General features: G+C 36.8%; 3 protein-coding genes across 6 annotated transcripts in view; all 3 read left to right on the forward strand.

Annotated features, from left to right (window-relative positions):
• The window catches only part of sdk1a (sidekick cell adhesion molecule 1a), a 235,178-nt gene extending 228,053 nt beyond the window's left edge, over positions 1–7,125 (forward strand). For 2 of the 3 annotated variants that reach the window (XM_046834551.1, XM_046834553.1), the window contains 4 exons: positions 2,230–2,367; positions 2,502–2,622; positions 2,974–3,103; positions 3,661–7,125. In XM_046834551.1, the coding sequence (XP_046690507.1) occupies positions 2,230–2,367; positions 2,502–2,622; positions 2,974–3,103; positions 3,661–3,933 (662 nt within the window). In that variant the 3' untranslated portion in view covers positions 3,934–7,125. The remainder of the gene's footprint in view (positions 1–2,229; positions 2,368–2,501; positions 2,623–2,973; positions 3,104–3,660) is intronic. The other variant, XM_046834552.1, reaches the window with a different exon arrangement.
• Positions 7,126–9,604: 2,479 nt separating this feature from the next.
• On the forward strand, positions 9,605–18,104 carry LOC124376214 (cytochrome P450 3A40-like). Of its 2 annotated transcripts, XM_046835196.1 has the most exons (15): positions 9,605–9,708; positions 10,484–10,594; positions 11,122–11,277; positions 11,795–11,888; positions 11,982–12,034; positions 12,253–12,352; positions 12,440–12,559; positions 12,821–12,906; positions 13,779–13,927; positions 15,106–15,230; positions 15,339–15,423; positions 15,516–15,676; positions 15,995–16,221; positions 17,387–17,543; positions 17,671–18,104. In XM_046835196.1, exons 3-15 carry the CDS (start codon positions 11,210–11,212, stop codon positions 17,752–17,754), a joined length of 1,509 nt encoding a protein of 502 aa, XP_046691152.1. In that variant the 5' UTR covers positions 9,605–9,708; positions 10,484–10,594; positions 11,122–11,209; the 3' UTR covers positions 17,755–18,104. The 2 variants fall into 2 exon arrangements, with proteins under 2 accessions (XP_046691152.1, XP_046691153.1); XM_046835197.1 differs by lacking the exon at positions 10,484–10,594 and having other exon boundaries at positions 9,606–9,708.
• Positions 18,105–23,527: 5,423 nt separating this feature from the next.
• foxk1 (forkhead box K1) overlaps positions 23,528–23,782 on the forward strand; it is an 18,737-nt gene continuing 18,482 nt past the window's right edge. The window contains exon 1 of the mRNA XM_046834958.1: positions 23,528–23,782. This exon is cut by the window's right edge and continues 911 nt beyond it. The gene's annotated coding sequence lies outside the window, so the exon portion shown is untranslated.

The raw sequence follows: 23,782 nt of genomic DNA on the forward strand, positions 1-23,782 counted from the left end.
ACTCAGATAAAAGTGACGATTTGAGAAAACTACATTGTATGTAACCTGTAGTTCTGAGGTACGACTGAGTGGAGGAGCACCAATGTGGTTTACTTTAGCATTAGTGGAGGCTGTTTATCAAAGCCAGTACAAGTGTCCAGACGATTTTATTCATAGTGACAATCACTCGATGTGTTGATGCTCCTCCCTGTTGAGAAGGGTAAACCCTTAAGTGCTGACACACATCTTTGCTGAGAACAAGAATCACAAAATTGCTCACATTGTCAGATTTCAGCTAACCCTGTGTTACAGAGGTAACTGTTGAATTCTGTCCATTATTTCGATGAAATACCTCAAGTGGTTAGGAAAGAAAACAAGAGGTCAAAGAGATCAGTGATATTACTGGAAACTGTTCTGAACTGCACGAGTTCAGTCATGGAAACTTCTTCAAATCATGTGAGGAAAAATAGCAATAATAATAATAATAATAATATCCATAGCACTGAATACAATTTTTACACATTAGTCATTAATGCAGTGGCATTCACAAGCATGCTCATGCAATAGAATGATATTCAGGGTTACTTGTCAGCATATTGGTGGATTTGTGCTTCATAAAGAGAGTCTTTTCTCTCTAGTCTCTGTTTTTTAAATATCCATTTATTTTCCTCGACAGTTGTTGCAAAATCACAGAGGAAAATGCAGTGCAACCATTTAACAACAGAAGTGACTTATCATATTTATTGCTTGTCAAGCAAGTAAAACAATCTGCTTATTCCTCTCAGGAATTCATTATACACACTATGCATAATGGTGAGTTTATTAGATACAGTGTTCTTATAGGTGCATTTTTGCTGTTAAATCGTTACTCGTTGTAGGCCTCTTGTTGATATGCGGATCCATCTATAATTACTCGACTCCCCTCTAATCATCACTCAATAGAAAGGGACCACCAGAGAAGCACTAGAGGTAGTGAAGTAATGGTAGTGGCACGTTCGAGTGTGTGACGTGGTTGTGATTATGGAAGTAGTGTTAGTGGAAGCTTTAATAAATAAGGCATGAAAAAGTGAGCTACGGTTCCTAACTGCACTGTTGTAAGGTGAATAAATAATGACCAAGCGTTTGCCTCAGCCAAATAATATTTGACCATCATTTGCCCTGTAGTGATCTCTTTTCCACATAGTTAGTAGGTTTATGTATGAAAAAATAATAAACGTATAAAAGACGTGTTTTTGATTGTGCTAATAAGAGATACGAAAGCTTCTCAATTCCCCCTGAGCTTTTTAAAACCAGCTTTTTTGTGATTGTAATTTCAAATTTTGAGTCAGAATGCTGAATACTGTCACATGTTCTTTGTGCATCAACACAAACAACCTCGGCTTTTGTGTTTGCATCAAAGGCAGAAGGTTATGTGAGAGGGCCACAAATCTCCAGACTGAACCTTTTCATACCATAGGCGGCAACATCTACCTTTGAGCCCTTGTCACTCTGTCTCAATGTTGTTGTCAAAAAGTCAGTCAAGCCTTGTCAGAGGATGTGTCTTTAGATCATTGGCATATCTGGGCCACTTTCTCTATAGCGCTCTCAAGCAAAAGCTTGAGCAAAAGAAGATTCACCCACCATCCCATTTTTTCGAACGTTTCTCCACATACTGCCAGCAATTCCCACGACTAATTTCACCAGGAAATGAAATGTGAAGCCATCTGCTGAAGGTGACTTCAATTTAAGCAATAGTAAAACAGACAGTGTTAGGAGCATGTGCTTTGGGATGTCATGGTTGTTATGTAGCAGCTTTTTGTCTGATTGTCTTCTAGAGATACCAGTTTAATAGCAGCAGAAAAATACGATAATAATAGCTCTATGGAAGCTCCATGGAAGAACACAGGTACAGTATGGTTGCCTGCAAGAGATAATCAGCTTACTAACAGACAATACATTTACTCAGATGTTTTGCTGAGTTTGGTGTGGAAGGACAACATTATTGGCAACATAGTCACAAACAACTTTTAAAATATAGAGACAAGGTAGAGAGGCTCTTAAACATGCAGTTGATATCCAACAGATTAGTCATATAGCATACAGTCTACTAAACAGTTTTAGAAACACCTATTATCATTAACCCCGGGTTGCCAGGTTTCAGCCAAATTTCTTAAATCTCACAAAACATGATGGCATTTGAAAAAGGAGACACTTTTTTTCTTTTTTTTTCTCTCACCATCTGTCTTTATTTGCCCATCTTCTCTCCCTCAGCTCAGATGGACATCCCTTTCTATGAGGAGTGGTGGTTCCTTATAATCCTCGCTCTGATTGGTCTGATTCTCCTGCTGATGATTGTCTTTGGGCTCGTCTTGCATGGACAGAACAAGAAGTACAAGAGCTGTGGAACAGGTGTGACCAAGACCTCGTCATAAAGATGCACCCACCTCTTACTCAATTCCCATACACTGAGCTGCTGAATGTTTAAATGCTGGTCTGTATTTGTGTCTGTCTTTGCCTCGATGATGATATGCTAATCACCGCAGGTAAAGCTGTGTCCACGGTGGAGGAGAGGGTCACATTGGACAATGGAGGCTTCACAGCTTTGGAGCTGAACAGCAGACCTATCCATGTCAAGAGCTCCTTCCTGAGGAAGAACGGCACTAGGTGGGACCATGCTCCCTCCGTCTTGTATAGTCTCCTTAACAGAACACATCACTCTTTAAAACGCTGTCAGTTTTCCACAATATTTTAATGACTTTACATTGTGTATGGCCAGAAATGTGTGGACACTTGGCCATCACACTTACATTACTTGTCAAACTTTTGGTTATTATAACAGCAAAGGTGAGACTAAATCTGGAATATTTTAAATGTTCCAAAATATCAGTGTGTAATGCTCAGGTGTCCACAAACCCTCATAAACACAGATAGTACTGACAGTAACCCAAGCTCAGAAATGACCCCATGCATCATCTCTAAATTGACTAAATCTACTGTCTCCTCTGTTTTGGACAGATCCCCACCTCGGCCCAACCCTGCAGGTCTGCACTACTCAGACGAAGATATCTGCAACAACTACAACGGTGCTGTGTCCACAGACTCCACCGCTCTTACAGAAAGAGCTGCAGATCTGTCTGAGTCAGAGGTGAAATTTCACATAGACATTTCAATGTAGAACACCTCAAAAAATCATTCTCCATATGGAACATATATTCTTACTCTTAATGTAGCCTCCTTCTCAACACCACATTCGTATCGTAGCTTTATGTTTGAAATTTTTCATTGCATTTTAACTATAACATACATTTAATGTAACAGAGAGAACAAGAACAAACTAATAAACAACAGCAAAACCTCTCAGCATTTTACATATTCATATAATATACAGTATCACCTCCATTTTTAGTCTTCTGTCAACACCTTTCCAATTTCACCACATTTTAAGGACAATTTGAAAAGCCCTCAAACATGTATCATATTTATCTCTTAATATAGAATCTTTTTCATTGGCATATGTTACCATTTCTCTCAGCCAATGCCCTATATTTGGTGCACATATACTTTTCCAGGATTTGTAGCTTATTACTTGATATTTGATTTTATATTTTCAGTTTCAAACACTCAAAAAAACACTTTTCTGCTGCTGAGCTTTAAATATTCTTTTTAACATGCTTTTGCCCTTTGTGTTTTTATGTCATCCAGGCCACAGACAGCGAGTGTGAGGAGGAACCTATCAAGCATTCGTTCGTGAACCACTACATGAGCGATCCGTCTTACTTCAACTCGTGGAAGCGGCAGCAGAAAGGCCTGAAGGAGACGTTGGCCTGCGCTTATGAGGAGTGTGCCAGCGGAGAAGGAGAGGGATACTATCAGACTGTCGTGACCCAGCACAGCGTGGGAGGAGTGTACACGCCCGCTGGGCAGCCTGCACCAGGCTCACGTACTCCTCTCACAGGCTTCTCATCTTTTGTGTGATGCTCCCCGAGGAGCAGGACCCCTCTGCAGATCTCTCGTTCTGGTAACTGAGGGATTTGGGAAAAAGGCACAACACATGGGATGACATTTGAGCTGTACTGTTACAGCAGGTGCACTAAAAGAGACTATTTGAATGTCCTTTTTTGAAGGATTAATGAGGAGAACTCATGGATATTCACTGGAACCACAGGCTGAGAGAAGAACAAAGCAGAATATATTAGTGTACATGTTCCTTATAGGCCCAGACTTAATTGAAGGAGAAAAGTAAATACTTGTTTTACTAGCTGAGGATAATGCGGGATGTTGCAGGGAACTGATTATTTACAGACTTCATAACCGACACTACATTCCTACAGCAACTCTTTACGGTGGCACACAGTCTACTCACAGTCTACACAAGCATTCCTTGCCGCTATTCCCTTTACGGAGGATTTTACCTAGGGCAAACACGCTGTAATTACTATATACTATAAACTGTATATACTGTCAAGTCTGAATAATCTCACTCGCCATCAGTGTCTCTGTATATACACGTGTTCTACTTGTGATCGAAAGAGATCCTGGAACTGTGAAGAGGTGTGATGAGGAAGCACAGTGCAGTGGGAATCGTGACCACAACCATGACCGCAGCTCCAGAGTTTTCCTACACTGTCTGTTCAAACCAGAGTCCGACAAACCAGCCTCGACATCAGCCACGCAGTGAACGTTTGTGTTCTTTGTGTCATCTTCGCTCGTAATGTCGCGATTAAAAATTCAGTTTGTCAATATCACTCCAGTCACTTAAAATACCTGTTTGTTTGTTGTTGTTTTTTTAACTGTAGTCCAAAACCAAACCATTTATGAATTTCATTGATAAAACAGGATTGTTTTCAACTTATGGAGGCGATTCTCAATACACAAGCTGTGTTTCAAATGGTGTACTTTTGACTAAGGGCAGTATACTGTAGGATTCATGATACTGTATGATTTGCGATGGTATAAACCAACTAAACCCCCTGTCTTTTATAGAGTTAAACAAATAACTTCGGTATAATATTTGTTTCTGCCATATACATCAGATTATTTGCTGTCGTCTGAATGCGAATTATTTGAGATCATACTGGAACCAAGCACAACAATGGTTATAGGAATAATGCATTAAACATTCTTAAATTAAATGTTTATTAGAGCTAATGTTTTCAGCACCTCCACTGGCACATCTCTAATACATCATCAGCAGTGATTTAGAAGGTGAGTGAAGTGAATTATTTACCTTTAATACCTTTTCAAGGAGAAACTACAAATAGATAGACTAAGCACACATTTTCTGGTTAAAGTACAAATGACACAAAAGGACAGATGACTGAATTATAAGTTTTTTTGTTGGTGTTTTATTTTCTTCTTCTTTTTTGAACTAACGGGATTACAACCTTTCTGTTCACTTTGCTTCGACATATTGTGTGTAATAGTTTTCCCAGCATCATTCTTATTACAGCTAGACGACCTTGTGATATAATGAATAGCTCAACTCTAATAAGCCTTTATTGTCTAACTTCTGAGATTAAAAGGCTTATAAAACGTCTGGCAGATTTTCAGATGAACCAAAGACAAAACATGTCGGATGTTTTTCCAGAAAATTTAATTACAGTGACCTAGATGATCAAGTATGCACACTTCCAAACTTTGTTAAAGCACATTTTGGTTTATTACATCACTGGATATCTTTGGATAGTCTACTTGCTAAAACATTCTACATCCATCAAACTGTAACGGTGTGTCTCATGTGCACGGCCTTCTTCAGGTCACTAGACTTTAGACCTGGGATTTGTCCCAGTCATTTACAAACTTGGTTCTTATTTAATTTACTGATTTGTTCATTTAGATATATATATGCCTTGGGTTATTTGCCATGCTGAAAATTTTAATTTCTTTTCGTCTTTGTGTAATTAGCAGACGACTAAGGTTGTGCAGTCAAATCAGCTGTTTTTTGTAGCTCTTTATAATTCCCTCTACAAGCCCTCTGTGCTTTTTGCACCAAACATTTGGAAATATGAAAAAATTGATAATTAGTCTCTGATAAGAAAACATTTTATCCAATGGGTTTTTTGTGTAAAATTGAGTCCAAACCAACCCCCTGGCCCAGACATGAAGAATATGAGAGACTGATGTCACATGAAGAGAGTAATCAGTGTCCCTTTACACATTTGGATGTCTTGTTCTTGGTGATACCACTGTTGAGCTTTATTCTTTCTATCTGTTGATGAAGGCCTTCAAAGAATTCCATTGTACTTTACATTGAATATTTGGAAATTTCCTGATCGATCGCTTTCAAAATGCGAGACACTGCAGACCATGGCTTCAGTATTCAGAGGAAAAAAAGATGATCTGCCGAAAATCCTACATATAATGCATAATAAGTTCTCTAGAATATAGGGTTGAATATGATTGGTTCATTCGAAACACAGCCACACGAGCAGGTTATTTGTAATATATCTATTGATTATCACTACCAGCCGTCACTGATGCTTCTATAGTACTGAACTTCTCGTACTACTTGAGTATAGTGTTGTAGGATTATAGTATGCCATTTGAAACACATGCATTTTTTTTACGTTTTCTCTGTACAGGACTGGAGTGAATCACAGCTTCATCAGTTTTTTCCACATTATTTGTGTTCTTTCCAGTGTTCTAGATGAGAGACATTGTGAGTTTTGGGAACAGAAAAGCCCAGGCTCAGATTTTTTGTAACTGTATAGCACAAATGAAAAATTTTCAATAGCTGGTTTAAGAAAGTTATCACATATCCGTAACCGTTTGCATGGGAACACGTGGAGTGTGAACTTGTATTTCCAGACACGCATAAGCCATAAAGACATAGCTTTTCTTTCTGCTTTCGGTTTCTTTCTACTCATATTCACTTTTTAAGTTTGAAATATTTTTCTTTTTTGTGCCAGAGATGTATAAAGGTGATTATTTTTGTTCTTTTTTTTGTTTAGTTTCTTCTCACTGTAATGCTGTTGTAGAGTAATGCGCCACCATTTGTAATTTTGTTACTACTGTGTGTATGGGGTTTTTTGCAGTTTTCGAAGTGGTGGACAAAGTGTTCATGTTTATACCTGCCATTTCACCCCAGCACGAGTGTATGTCATCAACATCTGTAAAAGTAAAGGCAGTTTCCCACTTTTTCAGTGAAAGTAAATGTTTGCTATTAACTTCAAATGAATCAGTGACTTTTCAGAGCACTTAAGCAGTATTAAAGACACCCAGACCTATTTTGGCATATAAGTTCTATATCATTCTATAATAAATAGCTTGTGATATTATGGCACAGAAGGACAAAGAAACATCTGTACACTTTTTAAGCGTATGACACCAGCTGATCATTATTGATTTTGATGTAACAGGATGACTGTAATAACAATCATCATCACCTTAGAACCAGGTGAGGCTGAGAGTCTCTCACATTTATGCTATAAGCTACTGTTTGGTGATTTTGTTTTGTTTTTATTAAAAAGTTGAATTTAGCAGTTGAAAATCCACAATCCTTGAATGTACAACTTGCATCTAGCTTTTTGATGAATCTTCAATTGTGTAAAAGAATAGTGTATTTCACACTACACAGAATGAGTTAATAACAATGGCTTCCAGCTTTCAGCAAAATTCCAAAACCATAAAAGACTAAAACTTGGCCAAAAACAGCCACAGAAAAAAGGAAACGCGTTTCTCTTTACATTGTTTTTATTTTATTTCTCGGTGTGACTTTGTGTAAGAGAAAACACTCCATAACCAACTCTTCTTTCTCTCTTCCAATCTTTGCATTATATCTTAAAAAGAAATGCTCCTGTACACCATAAACACACTGCACTTACAGTTTGCCTTTGTTTGTGAATGTGTTTTGGACTTTCCCATGACTGCTTAACATTTGCTTATACCTGGCAAGGCCACAATTTCAAATTGCTGATCAGAGTAGAGAGTTAATAATGTAATAGTCATTTCAAATAAAATTTGAAATGTACAGAGCTTTGAATGAAGAATTTATGAGGATTCACTGTATGTTGGTGATATGTGTGAGAGGCCCCTATAATCAAACCCACACTGTTCACTGAGCAATTTTGTCTCCAGGACTATAATTACACACTCCTTCCCCTGTGTGAACTGAAATATTAGACATAAAACAATCCATTAATCTCTCTTCACTGGATCTAAGAGCCCCAAACATAGTCCAGCATGGCAATGCTTTAAAATCGCATGAAGTGAGCTCCATGAAGACAAGGGTTTGAGAAGGTTAAAATGAAAGAACTCAAGTATCCTGCACCCCAGCCATCTTCACTCAGCGTCAGTACCTGATCTCATTTATTCTCTTGCCGTTCATAAATTCTATAAAATAATTCTAAACTCTAATAACAAGGTTTCCCAGAAGAGTGAGACTTATTAGACTAGTAAAGGAGACTAAATCTGAAATAGTTTAACAAACACACCAGGCATTGTGGCTTTAATAAATAGTGAAAATATTATTGTACACACCTGACCACAAGCATAATATTTAAATAGTCCCATTGTGTTAATATTACTGTTTCTGGTTTATTTTTTATTTTTTTCAAATAAAACTAACTTGTCCTGAGGGTTCCATTGAATTATTTTACTTATAACTGGATCCCTGGTTTCAAAAAACATCCAGACCCCCTGTGTATTAGACAGAATGTATATAAAGAGAAAGTATTTAACTAGAGGTCTTTCAGATGGTCCAAAGCATTTATCTGAATTTGTAGTCGGCACTGTAAGTATTTGGACATTGACCACTTTTAATTTTTTTATTTTAATTTAAGGGTTTAACAAAAAACAAAAATGGTTGCATTAATCCTTTAGGAAATACAGTAATATTTTTCATAGTGCCTCCATTTTCACAGGCTTCAAAAGTAATTGGACACTTGAATGCTGAGCGGATTAATAAACAAATATGGCTTGTTTTCATCATTTTATGACACCTTATGGAGATAAAAAGTCTAGAGTTGATTCCAGGTGTTGAACTTGAATTTGATAGCTGCTCGTTGCAACCCTCAGCATGTTACAGAGGGACCATAAATGAACAGAAGCAAAATAATTCTTAGGGAAAATAAAGTAATTTTTAAATGGCAAGCCTGAACTTAACCCAGCTGATCTGCTTTTATTTTCAGAGGAATAGACTAAAGGCAGAAATATCCAGAGATTAAAAGTAATGAAGTACAAATACTTTGTTACTGCACTTAAGTAGATTTTTCTGGTATCAGTACTTTACTTCATTATTTATTTTTCAAACAAATTTTACTTTCACTACACTTTCAAGTGTAGTCAGTACAGTAAGTCTTTTAAACATGAGGATCTGTACTTCAACTTGAGTGAAGAATGTGTGTGCTGTTGTCATCTCTGGAAACCCACAAACACCCAGCTACTGAAGGCAGCTGCAGTGAAGACCTCTCAAAGCATCTGATGAGAGGAAACTCATTTGGTGATGTCGATGGGTTTCAAATTTACAGTCATTGACTGCATCTAAGTTATAAAATATTCTAATGATAATTATGCTCGTTTGTCCGAATATATTTGAGTTGAACGACTTTAGGTACACAGGATACAGACTTGGAGTTACATACAGGTAATCATTGCCTGGTTAAATCCCTAATGTCCACTACGGGGCGCTGTGCAGCATTATTTCAAACTAAAAAGCCTCAAAAACCAGGAAGTGACAGGACATGTGGATACATTGGAGATTTGCTATTATTACGTAAAGTGAGTAAGCAACAGGAGTGAAATAATACAGAGGTAAGAAACATCCGTCTCTGGTTTATTATAATAATGAGTCTCGGACACGTGACTTTAAAATCGATGGAGGCCAAAACATGTGATAAGATTTATTATGCTCAGGTTTTATTAGGATGACGTCACTTTCATGGACAGAAAGAAAACGTGAGAAAATGTAATAAAAAGATTAGATTACAGGTGGGGGGTGTTGGGTGGTGGTGTGGTGTGGTTCATGGGGTTTTAATTGTACAGGTGTTAATGAAGTGGGTTTATTTGAGTGTTCAGGTGGTGTGTTAGGAAAGTAACAGAAGACAGGAGTCATGTGACTCATAAACAAGTTGACTCGTACAGCGCTCACGTGATAGATAGAAAGATAGATAGATAGATAGATAGATAGATAGATAGATAGATAGATAGATAGATAGATAGATAGATAGATAGATAGATAGAATGAAAGAAAGAAAGAAAGAAATAGATAGATAGAAAGAAAGAAAGAAAGAAAGAAAGAAAGAAAGAAGGATTTTATGAAAGTTTGGCCATTCAGGTGAAGAACAACAATCACTGTTCAAATCATAAACCAACTCTTTCAAAGTTATTTATGAGTCGACTCTTTTTGAGCCACATGATTTGACTCATTTGACTCAGTGAAAGTGTCTTAAGGGGATTTGACCATTTTGACACTCTTTGTCTCAAGGCAATATTGTTACATTAACAGTTTTAACAGATATAGCACGAATGTGAAAAATGGAAATGGTAGAATAAAGATTCAGTCATTTTCCTTTCACTTTTCCTAAAGGTCCCATGTTCAGATCACAGCATCTGGAATTCCCAGATATCTCCAAGCCTATGTGCGATGCACCAAAGGACCTATAACTGGATTTAAGAAGCTTATGGGTGTGATTGTCAGGTGTCCACATACTTTTTGGCTGTATAGTATCGAATTTCTACAGCAGATCCTGTCACATAGGTCCATAAGTGACCATACATGAGGAGTAACCTGACCAGTGAACAACTGACAAGATCATTATGCTCTTTACATAGGATAGAAAAAAGAGGATGGATTTATAATATTGGAATAAAAATCGAACAATATATTTATTCACTTCAAATTTTACACTGATAACCCTGAGATCTAGACATTAGATTGTATTGTGATGGAGAAGAATGTTGTTGATTTGAGAATTACGATTAATTATGTACTTATTTAATGCTATGTAATAATAAACAAGTTGGAGATAGCATTAAGTACACAAATAAAGTCATGCAGGATATGTTACGTTATCCTGAAACTTTGTCCTAGTTCATTTGTTTATCAGTTCCTTTTTACCTTATTAGGTTATGCTAATTCACCTTTATTGTATAGCTATATCTTTCTCTGCCTACACTTTTTCACCTGTCACCTTATTTGGATCTCTATAAAATGCTTCCCGGTAGGTTTTATCTCAAGCTCAGAGCTGCAGAAGGAACGCTCGACTCTTAGCTGGACATTTTAGATCATTCCTAAGAGATTCCGATTTTGGAAATGAATTTCCTGCAATCTCTGTCTCTGACATGGAGTCTAGTTATACTGGCGGTCACGCTTTTGTTTATGTAAGTATACCCTTATCATTTTAGTCTAATTTATGAGAAAGTATGTGTTTAACTGTGTTTGCAAATGAAAGTTTCTCAATCACTAGTATGTATGACTTATTTTCATGTTTAATTATAAATTTTGTGTTTTTAATTATTTTATTGTTTCCTTAAAGCAAGATCCAGATAAACTGTTCAACTTTGTACAGTTGTTATACCTAGTTGCACTTTGACTGGGTTTAGTGGCTTTTAGTCTCTTGTTTTTTCCCTTGTGTACTTGTTTATTAATCACAAGAAGAGGCCAAATAAAATAGTGAGCAACCACTTCCTGTCGAAACTGCTGTCAAATCTAAAACAACCTTCCTGTGTTACAAGAATACAGAAATGATGAACTCCTATAGAAATCACATATTCTCTCCAAAGCTCTGAAGGTGCTGTGAATGATCATGATGTGTAACTAGAAGAGCGAGATCTATTAATAAAATGGTGTCAAAATCTGAGAACACAATGCAATATGGGTTATGTTTTTTGCCTGTAGTTACAGTGTTTGGCCGTACAGATTTTTTAAAAACCTGGGAATCCCAGGACCAAGGCCATGGCCCTTTGTGGGAACTTTTCTGTCCTACATAAAGGTGAGTAACTCTACACTACAGCAGTAACAATGTGCATAAATATTGCAGTAGTGCTGTATTGCACCCTTTACTACTTTTCCAATTCCATTTCAGGGCTTTTACAATTTCGATATGGAGTGCTTCAAGAAATATGGAAAGGTTTGGGGGTGAGTACAGATTACATTCTTTGATTTCAGCCTGTTTGTTTACACCATATAAATATCATTAATGGTTCCAGCAACTTGTCAAATAAAAGTCCTGATTGTAAATTTACCTTTAAATACAACCTTTATTTCATGGTTTATTAAAACCACAAAATTCCCATTACCATCTTGTTTTATGAGGTACAGTATCAGATATGATCAAATATTGATTTATTTTTAAGGATATATGATGGAAGACTACCAATACTGATGATCTTAGATATTGAAATGATCAAGGCTATTATGGTAAAAGAATGTTTCTCCACCTTCACTAATCGAAGGGTAAGTAAATGTTGTTCACAAATGTATCAATGGTTTTACATTTTGCATAGATACATTGTTTACCTTTGTCTCTTCTCCTGTATGTAGGAAGCAAATCTTGATTTGGCTGGTCCTTTCGCTGATGGGATAACTGTAGTAAAAGATGAAAAGTGGAAACGCATCCGTGCTTCTCTCTCTCCATTCTTCACAAGTGGACGGCTTAAGGAGGTGCACCACTGAGTTACATCATTTCAGATTTATCATGTAGAATAATAAAAGCCAAATAAACAGCCAGCTTATAGGAGAAACAGACATGAAAGGCTCATCCAAGCCTGACCACATGTCTAATTAAATTTAATAGCCAGATTTACAATATGCAAATTGACCTTATGTGACATTTTATTTAATTAATGATTTGCATTTTGTAATGCTGCTACTTTGGATAATTATAAATAACAATTTTCTATTTGTTGTATCAAACCCCTTTAGATTTTTCCTCTTGCTGAGAAATATGCAGACCGCTTTATTGACCATTTGAAGAAGAAAAACCCAAAAGAAGCAGTCAAAGTTAAAGAGTATGTTACGTGTTTTTCTCAGAAGTTTGATGCACAGTTTTTTTTGTTTTTTAATCCAGAATAATTAGGATAATCTGATGTTTGGTTTGATATAGTGCATTGCTTTTAGACACTAAATCTACAAATATGAAGGGTGTTTCCTCAAAGAATCTATGAGTTATTTTCATAGAAACCTAAAGTATTTTTTTATTCAAAAAGATTTCCATGTAGAGCCCATTCAGGATGTTAAAAACCTTTAAAGCCCCCTGTAGTGTAATGTAAGAGTAAAAAAAATGGTTTACTATATTCAAATAAAAGCTTTCGATTGACACAATAATAATGCAGAATGTAAATGTAAGTCAGATGGTTTCACAATCCCTGGTTGGCAGCTGACAGACGTCAAGTTATGTCGTCATTGAGACCGAGGCTAGAGTCTGATTTGATGTAGCTTTTCAGCTAAAAGTAAAATGGTGTTTGTGTGGATATGTTTGTTGTTAAATGTTGTGTACTATGAGCTAGGGATAGAAGGTAGGGTTCACCACCACCACCACCACCACCACCACCACCACCACCACCACCACCAACAACAACAACAACAACAACAACAACAACAACAACAACAACAACAGAGTTGTTAATTTAGGATTCTTCAGCTCCACCCCACCAGGGTTCACCAGCTACACACAAAGAACTTGAGAATTCTGTAGCAAGGACCATCTAAAAATCTTAACTACTGTATAACAGACAAAAGATTTTCCCCAAAGCATGTGATTGTTATCGTAATGCCCTGTATATACACGCACTAAAGACTCTAGGAGTGATGTATAAAATGACTATTTTGCTACCTTTTATTGAGCTAAATGTTTGATATTATTCTATTATTTTTCCCCCAGAGTCATTGCTACTTATTCGATGGACGTGGTCACCAGTGCCTCCTTCAGTGTTGACATCGATTCCCTTAATAACCCCGAGGATCCTTTTGCCACCCATATCAAGACATTTTTAAACTTCAACTTTTTCAGTCCTTTAATCCTGATCATTAGTAAGTCCTATTTTAGGGTATCAGATTATATGAAGCCTTGTAAAGGGTGTTATAAATTCAGCGACAGTGAAGTCTTATTAAGACGTGTAGCCTTAATAATGCAATTCAGTTTGTAGTTTGAATTCTACATGAAGCAGATGTTATTGTGTAATAGAAAATCTATCACAGATCCATTCTTTCTGTTTTGCATTCATGTTCTCATTTATGTGATGTCATATTTAGGGCTGCAACTAACGATTATTTTGATAACGGATTAATCAGATGATTATCCCACCCTTTGGCCTTTTATTGCGGCCAGCCTGAGGCACACCTGTGCAATTATCATGCTGTCTAATCAGCATCTTGATACTCCACATCTGTGAGGTGGATAGATTCTCACAGCAAAGGAGAAGTGCTCACTAACACAGATTTAGACAGATTTTTCAACAATATTTGAGAGAAATAGGCCTTTTGTGTACATAGAAAAAGTCTTAGATCTTTGAGTTCAGCTCATGAAAAATGGGAGCAAAAACAAAAGTGTTGCATTTATAATTTTGTTCAGTGTATATAAAACCCTAATTCAGTCCTGCTGCTGGTTTACCTGTACTCTCCGCCATTTTGCAATCGGCTGTGATATCTTACTGTCACACTAAACCAAAACTTGAGCAGCCCAAATAATTGATAACAGCATTTGTTGACAACTAATTTCATTATCGATTATTATCGATTTTATGGATTAGTTGTTGCAGCCCTAATCTGTGAACAAGTTCCAAATCTGCAATATTCCAAATCATATGCATCAAACACAAACAACTTCCAGCATTCTGTAGTTGCAAGAATTTACAGCGTCGATGTACAATCTCATGATTTGTTAAGGAGGTTGTCTGACATTTTTGCTTCTGTTTGATTGGACAGAAAGCCAGAATAGACCACTGCAGAGTGTTCATGTTGCTAATAGAAGAAAAAACATCTAAAGTATTTTCAGAACTATTTAGATATGATGCCTCCAGATTGAGATCAGCGTAGATTTTTCCGATGTGTTTAATTGCTGTTTAGAGCGCAGGGACAAAATAAAAGTTGAGTTCAAACATTTCAATCGGAACAAGTTCGGATTTTGGGACAAAATTGGATTTGGGTCAAATCATCCTTTGTAATGTCATTTTAACAGTGATACCTTAACGACCATTTTGTTTTTCCAGCCATTTTTCCTTTTCTTGTTCCGCTTCTATCCAAACTGGGAGTGACCTTGTTTTCAAAATCAGCTATGGACTTTTTCTACAATTCCCTGAAAAAGATCAAAGACCAGCACAACACAAAAGCAAATGTGTGTGTAAAGTAAATATACACTCTGCAATGTCTATTATCAATCTCATTGCCTGTGGAAGGTTGCAAATTTAAATAGATAAATAGAAGCTTCTGTCTGTACTTTAAGAGGCGAGTGGACTTCCTGCAGCTCATGATCGAAAGTCAAATATCTGATGAGCAAGCTGAGAAAGCTGACGATCAACCAAATAAAGGTAAGCGTTTCAACAGCCAAACATACAGAAAACTAGCGTACAGGAATAAAAAAACATAATTTAAAAGTCTTTGGATTAATTGTCTTTTACAGGCTTGACTGATCACGAGATTCTTTCCCAGTCCTTTATTTTCCTCCTGGGAGGCTATGAGACCACCAGCACAACCCTGACTTATCTACTATATAATCTCGCAACTAACCCCGACAGCATGAGCAAGCTAGTGGAGGATATTGATGCGACCTTTCCTCGTGATGTAAATATAAATATATAGTGTATATCATTCTTTTATGACAACTATAGCAGACAGCACAATGCATGAGAACTTACTGTTTGTGTGGGTTTCCTTTGGGTACTAGGCTTTCCTATTATATGGATGGTCCTCAGTGAATGTTCTAGGTCTGAACGAGTGTGTGAATGGTGCTCTATGATCAACTACTGTTCAATCCATCCATCGACTGTGTTCATCCTAAGATAGGATCTGAGACAACCAATATAGTCAACACAAATCACAAACAATAAAAACTTAATAATTATACAACTGCAAATAATGACTCAAATATATGTTTTTTAGGCTCCAGTAACATACGATGCATTGTTTAAGTTGGAGTACCTGGAAATGGCCATTAATGAATCAATGCGTCTCCTCCCTACTGCTCCCCGTCTGGAAAGGATGTGCAAGAAGACTATAGAGCTTAATGGACTCACCATTCCTAAACAAACTCTGGTTGGAATTCCTACATACGTTCTGCAAAGGGATCCACAGATCTGGGAGTCTCCTGAAGAGTTCAGACCTGAGAGGTAGAGTGGCTCCTGCATGATATCAAAGTCCGATACAAGTAACGGCTAGGGGTTTTTGTTGTTTTTTTTATAGTGGCATCAATATGCAAGCTGTTTAAAAATGCAAACATTTTCTATGCTATACAAGATTTTTGTAAGAATACTCCAGGTTGACCTATTTTTGTTTAGATTTCTTTCAATTCATTTCAATTAAGTTTCATTGGTATAGTGTATTAACAATGGACATTTTTCCAGAGCAGCTTTACAGAGATAAAAAGGTTATAAAATGTTATATATAACAATTAAAAAAATATAGGTTTTTGTGTTAGTGCTTATAATATTAGTGCCTAAAACAAAACATATATATATATATATATATATATATATATATATATATATATTATACATTTGGCTAATGTTTTTCTACATTATTTACAAGTCTGTTCGACTCCTCCTAAACATTTTTAATCTTTATCTTTCATGTGTATAAACCTTACTTGCCCAATTACTTAAATTACATATAAGGCATACATACACATTTAGTCGCCATTTGCAGTTATAATAACCTCCACGCTTCTGGGAAGATGCTCGACTACATTTTGGTGTGTACTTGTGAAGATTTGTGTTCATTCAGCCACAAGGGTGTGATTAAAGTCAGGTGAGAATGTAGGTGAGGAGGCCTGAGGTGTGGTCAGCATTCCAATTCATCCCAAAGGTGTTCAGTAGAGTTGAGGTCAGAGCTCTGTAGCAGGCTACTCAAGATCTTCCACTCCAATCCATTTAAACTATATCTTCATGGAGCTGACTTTGTGTACAGGGGCATAGTCATGCTGGAACAGGCTTGGGTCTTCTAGTTTGAATGAAGAGAAGATTTACTGCTCCTATATCCAAAGACATCATTATACGATTGAGTGCCTTTAACTTTGTGGTTGCAGTTTGAAGTAAAAAAACAGGTATGCAAGAAATGTCAAGTGATCCAATACTTTTGTCCATATGGTTTATTATATATTACAGCTGTTACTAAGATTTTGTGCACATGACATAAACTTAAATTAGTCACAATGCCATCAACACTAGATCTACCTGAGTCGAGTCGTCGCACAACTGCCTACTTCTCACTGGAATTGCATAAAGATGCATAATATTAGTAAAAATACTAACAATGCAATGTCTATTTTTTTTAAAGGTTCGGCCCTGGGAATGACATCAACCCCTACACTTTCATGCCGTTTGGTCTCGGGCCTCGTAACTGTGTGGGAATGAGGTTTGCTCAGTTGATCATGAAACTGATGATAGTGAAGCTGCTGCAGAACTTCAGTGTGGAGACGTGCAAAGAAACTCAGGTCTTTTATTAATGCTTTTTTTTTATGACTGATTAAAAAGAGGTCTTGGATCTTAAGCCATGTTGGGCCATGTAGAAGCTAAAAACCAGTGCTTAGTCGATGACTTCTTTTTCCTCTTTCTTTCCAGATTCCTATTCAACTCAATGCTCTCTTTCAACCAAAAGTTCCTGTGACTCTGAAGTTTGTTCCAAGAACTCACAGTGAGGAATAGTTAAGCATTATGCTGGCAGCACATGACACCACTCCATAAAGGGGGGCTTGTCCTTTTTTTTTTTTATTTTATTGAGAAGATAATTGATTATGCATGAAGGAAGAAACTTGCATTAGTTTGTCTTTGTAATTTGACTCTATTAAACCTTTCAGGTATTTTTAATTGAATATGTCGGGCCTGTAATAATCTTACAATTGTTTATAATTTATACGTTCTTAAATTAAATATTAAGAAATTTTATAAATATTGTAATGCCATGTTGGGACCATTTTTGTACAAAATTATTCAGTGATGACTTGGACATTCATTGCTTTTTTCCCTTGTTATTAAACTATACACTCTAATGGTGATTATGGTGTTCTGAATTGCTTTTGATCGTGTGGGTCATTCAGCGTAAAATGTACAATTTGAGATTTTTATTGGTGCAATTAAAAAAGAAAACCTCCACTACTTATTATTTAATGGGGTTATTAAGGCCTTTAGGTTAAGAGAAGTGGGTTTTTTCCCTATTTGCATAATGCTTATTAGCTTATGAGTTTCAGCAGTCATTTTAAATTTTAAAGTACTTCCAGGTAATTTCCCTTTAAATTACATTTAATAGTATTTAAGCAAAGCTGCCAACAACCAGGCCACTGCATTTCACACGGTCTATGATCTATATCTCTGGCAAAATAGCAACTTTTAGTTTTAAGGCTGTGAAAAGTAAGACTTTCACTTCTAATGTCTTCTTTAACAAGCATATTTTTGAAACACATTATACACAAAGCCTGTTTTATCACTATTGCAGCCAGCCTAGGCTCTACAAATTATTCTTTAAAATCCTTCTAGGAAACATGAAAAATTGTATAACTTTGCAGCACTAGTCAGGTGTTGTAGCTGTCCTGCTGATTCATGAGCAGAATTAAAAACTATTGCTTGTTTTTTTGTGCCTGGCTATGTAATGGATCATGGTTGTGGCTGTGAATTCACCAGCAGGTTATGTAAGGGAGCAATGTGTGAAATAAACTGTATATCCTCAAGGGGTCTGAAAAATTTGACATCTTTAAAAATGAGGGCAAGATTTCCCATTCATTTAAAGAAGTGCCTTGCGGTTTAGTCTTTTTCTGTTTGAATGGTGGTCAGAGCAGCCAAGGGGCAGATATGAAGTGTTTTAACTGACATTAAAAGAGCTATTTGAAAAATCCTGTTGTTCACAATTGATTGTCAATATTTTGGTGTTAGTGGTGTTGATCTTGGTCGGTAGTTCTGCTGTTCCTGGACAACCAGGATCTGATGTTATTCCGTAAACAGGGGTTACAATTTCTCCTAAATGTACTGGAACAATACTTTGAGCTTGATAAAAAGACATCTAGGCGAGACCTATATTTTCATCTTCCCACAGAAAGACGGGTACCGGGAAAGCAGACACTTGTTTACTTTAAGAAATGGTGCTATCCAGGATTAACTGCATGAAAATCTGTAAATTGTAGCATCATGTTTTCCACTGATACTAAAAAGTCCAAACCTGTCCCAGCATGATGAATCCATTGACAAATTGAAAAATGTTTTGAGGTTTCAGATGAGGTTGTTGTGGAAAGACTTTAGTGGGGTTGTGGTCAGTGTAGGTCACTCAACACCTTTGGGATCAACTAGAACACTGACTGCATCCTTGACCTTCTCACCCAAAGCCAGTACCTGTTTTTTAATCTGCTTGTGTGGCTGAATGGAAACAAAATATAGCATAAAGTCTTACACTTGGTAACAGCTATGTAGTGTAGCGATTTCATCTTAAGAGTGGCTCTGATTACAGCAGCAGTTATGAGGACAATCTCTAGGCTGAGATTTTCTACGAACACATATGATTTGATTTTAGTGCTACTGGCCCCTAAACAGAGAACACCAATTGGCTGAAAATCACTCTACTGTCAAAGCTTTACAGCAGAGACTGATACTGAACCTATACAGGCTCAGTAACCACAGTTTCACTCCATAAAAGCTCAGATATTTAAAAAAGAGGAGAGAGACTGTGTTGTCTGTCTTGCATAGAATGGCCTCAGGTGGGCTCCCTTCACATTTAGCTTTACTGAGAGCAATTCATCGACTAAACTGCAGGACTGTGTGTACCATCGGAGGAATGGTGTGTGCACTCAGATGTAGTACCACAAATCATAGAAAGGTGGAGATGCACTTCCTCACCAATCGCAATTTAATACAGCCGATGGTAACGGGATGCACTGTTTCACCACCTACTGTACACTTGTCCTCATGTAGTGCTAATTTGTGTCTAATTTGTGTCTAGAACAGTAGCCCCCCTCAAATATCAGTGCCACGCTCTTTGGAAAATGGCCATAGCCCCTTGCTCTGTCTGTCCACCCTGTATTTCAGAATATCTTTTACTAGTGCTTTCAGAAGTGGTCAGTTCACAGTGGAAGTTTCCTATGACCAAAGATGATCTGCTATCTCAAATTGGACTGACATTTGGTATCCTTTAACCAGGCCTTTGGTTCTGCCTCTCAGAATTGCGATCTGATGGCTGTAATCGCAAATGGTCATGGGAACACTCCTGATGGCCACGTCTCTAAGATAAACCCTTTTTTCTTTTCTTTTCATGTTAGCACTCTATTAAGTGGAACCATCTTAGGAATCGGCGTCTTAACACAAAATTAGCCTTTTTGTTTGTTTCCTAAACCATCGAATTATGCCTCATGTTTATTGTATTTAACCAATTTTTCTCAAAACAGCCAACTAATAATGATTAAACACACTAAAGTATGTGAAATTGAAGCTATATTTCCCAGTTGAAGTTGGGGGATAATGTTTGAGGGAGGGCTTGAATCTGCTTCTGTACCAACTGGATTCGACTTTGCTGGCATCAGTCCACTGTGAAAGACTTTGCCAAAACAAAGGACAAACACTTGAGTGGGGTAACAACAACAAGAAACTTAGGTGCAAACAATGAGTGAGGCACATGGCCAAGAAAGAGCTGGTGTAGAAGCCTGCCAAGAAGGTTTTGTAACGGAGTCCCTGTTGGCTGTGTTGTTTGTGCAAACAATGACAGATGGGGAGAGTGAAGCTTGGGCCCTGGAGTTTTACAGACACTGGTAATGCAGCCTCCAGAGCACTGGGTGGCACTAAAAGATTAATGGATGTATAGGCATGTATGAGGAGTCACAGCAGGAGCAAAGAGTGGAACTGGATCTCAGACAGAAACTGTCACTTTAACTGATGCTCAAAGAAAATGTGTGGTTTAATTGTGTGGACGAATTTTCTAATGATAGTTGCAAATGCCTGACATGAAAACCAGCAGTCTGCCTCTATTTTAATTTTTAACAACTGACTCATTCTGAAAGACAGAGATCCTTATATCTCTTGCTTTTTGCATATTTGGATTCTTCCATCAGCACTATCTTGTCACACAAGGGCACATTCATCCATTAAGTACTATTGTTGGGGAGACAGGGCAATAAAGGCAAAACTATTTAAGTGTCTATGTGAAGAACATAATCGAAACCGGGGTAAAAGATAACAGTCCATGAGGACGTCCTTATGCACATCCATGAGCCAAACAGCCTGATAAACTGAAACCAGATACTCATATGTAGGAAAGGGAAGATCTTAAGTAAATTGCAATGGTATTTTCATTAACTATTCATGTAAATTTAAGGGTAATTTCTACACAGTAGTGGTGGATCGAATGGTAGTAACATTTGCTCTGTAACCCAGTCCATAGGATTGTGTAAATGTACAACTTTACTATCCCACTTGCACAAGTGGTGCAATGCACAACTTGTAAGATGCACTCTATCTTGCTTATCAGCTGCAAGGGGCCAAAATGGGACCACCATCTGGTGATCCATCAGATATTACATGAGTGGTGGATCACCGTCAGTAAAACAGTAGTACTGACACAGTAGTAATTACAGTCTGGCACTTTATTTATACATTTTTCGATTTGTTTATTAATTTCTCTATTTATTTATTTATTTATTTATTTATTTATGTATTTATTTATTTAAATTAAAAACTCATTTAAAAACTGTGCACACATACTGTGACGCTCCATCTTCTAAGCGTACAGTTAGAGAATATAGGTCATCTTAACACAGCTGGTGTTAATCGTCCACTACCCCCACATCAGTGTCACTTTCTAAGCATAGCACTGCTGCTGGCAGGAGATTTTAGCTTCTCAAACCAACACACACAGTAAATTGCCATCATGTTGTCACTGGATGGATGCACGGAAGTTTATTTCCAATGGAGAGCTGACAAATGATTTGGGCCACAATTTATACATCTCTAATTAAAATAAATATATAATAAAAAAAATTATATATATATATATATATATATATATATATATATATATATATATATATATATATATATAATTATTATTATATATATATTGTCCACTGGTTGTGTTGGAATTGAATAAGAACTTCACATGCATATTACTCTTTTATTATCTTTGTAATGGTACTGTGTTGACTATAACTAAATCATAGTTACACACATACACATAAGCCATAAGCTAGCTGAGTGAGATAAAATAGCTAGACATATTAATATTTTACAGAATGAAAATTGCTACAGTCTATAGGTAACACACAGGATAATGAGTAAGAGACATCGTTGCTAGATCGCTAACTATATAGCTAAAAATGTGTATAAATTTACATTAATTTGCTTGCAAGGTAGCCTTAGCTTGGTGTTCACTTCATTATCGCTCCTTTTCTTAGCATAATTCTGTTTTGTTTTGGGAAATGTAGACATATAAAAGCATAAGTTAGTTATTCACTCTGTGTTGAGTAATCTTCTTAATCACTAGTTTTACTTGAACTCAAGTGAACTATTACTTCAGTAGCAAATCTTTAGACCTTCTGATGATTCTTTACATTACCCAGTGCATTTTTTTCTGCAGATAATATCCCAGCCATGGAATGAGTTTTTTATTGCCGGTAAAAAGAGAAAATGAACTAATCAGTAGTGACAGTGACAGTCAAAGATTCAGACACAGAAACAAACAAAAGAAATAGAAATAGGTCAGTGTTTAAGGTCAATGATTCACTTTTGTCATCTGAGGATTTGGCTGAATATATATATATATATATATATATATATATATATATATATATATATATATATATATATATTCTGCTCATCATGGTTCCTGCAAACTCTACAGACTATTTAAGATAAGCAGCTTCTGAAATATTCAGCTCAATGGCAACGTCACCAAAACAATTCTGATGACATCTATATGTTAATGCATTGTTCTGTTGCCGACAGACTCTAGAGCTAGATAGATGATAGATAGATAGATAGATAGATAGATAGATAGATAGATAGATAGATAGATAGATAGATAGATAGATAGATAGATAGATAGATAGATAGATAGATAGATAGATAGATAGATAGATAGATAATGTGGCAGTAGGTTTGTGGACACCTAACTAGTCCCACTAATATTGTAATATTTGGTACAGTCCGTGTTCCAGTTAATCAGTGGGGTTAAGGTCAGGGCATCTGTGCAGGACACTTAAGTTCATGAAGACCACAGTGTGCACAGGGGTCCTTACATGCTGGAGTTTCAGTTTGGGTTTGAGTGAAGGGGAGATGTAATGCTACATCATACAAAGGCAATTGTATGCCACCAAATCTCTAATTTTCTCTTTCTCTTTCTCTTTCTTTCTCTCTCTCTCTCTCTCTCTCTCTCTCTCTCTCTCTGTGTGTACACAGACAGACAGACAGACAGACAGATAGATAGATAGATAGATAGATCGATCGATCGATAGATAGATAGATAGATAGATATTCACCAGAATATGTGCAGCGTTAACGTTTTCAGTTTGACGTTCATCAAGGTCACTGATCCCTTATGAAACTCTAGGATCCGTGTTTTCACTCTTTCTTGTTCTTTCTATGTTTATAAACACAGGAAGCGGCCAATGGTCAGTCGGACCTGACGTCACTACCGCACACACCACAAGCGCAGCTAAGCAGCGAAAAGCCTCATAATTCCACAGGAGAACTATCAGATGATGAA

The sequence above is a fragment of the Silurus meridionalis genome, chromosome 22, assembly GCF_014805685.1.
Source record: "Silurus meridionalis isolate SWU-2019-XX chromosome 22, ASM1480568v1, whole genome shotgun sequence".
Classification (NCBI taxonomy): Eukaryota; Metazoa; Chordata; class Actinopteri; order Siluriformes; family Siluridae; genus Silurus; species Silurus meridionalis.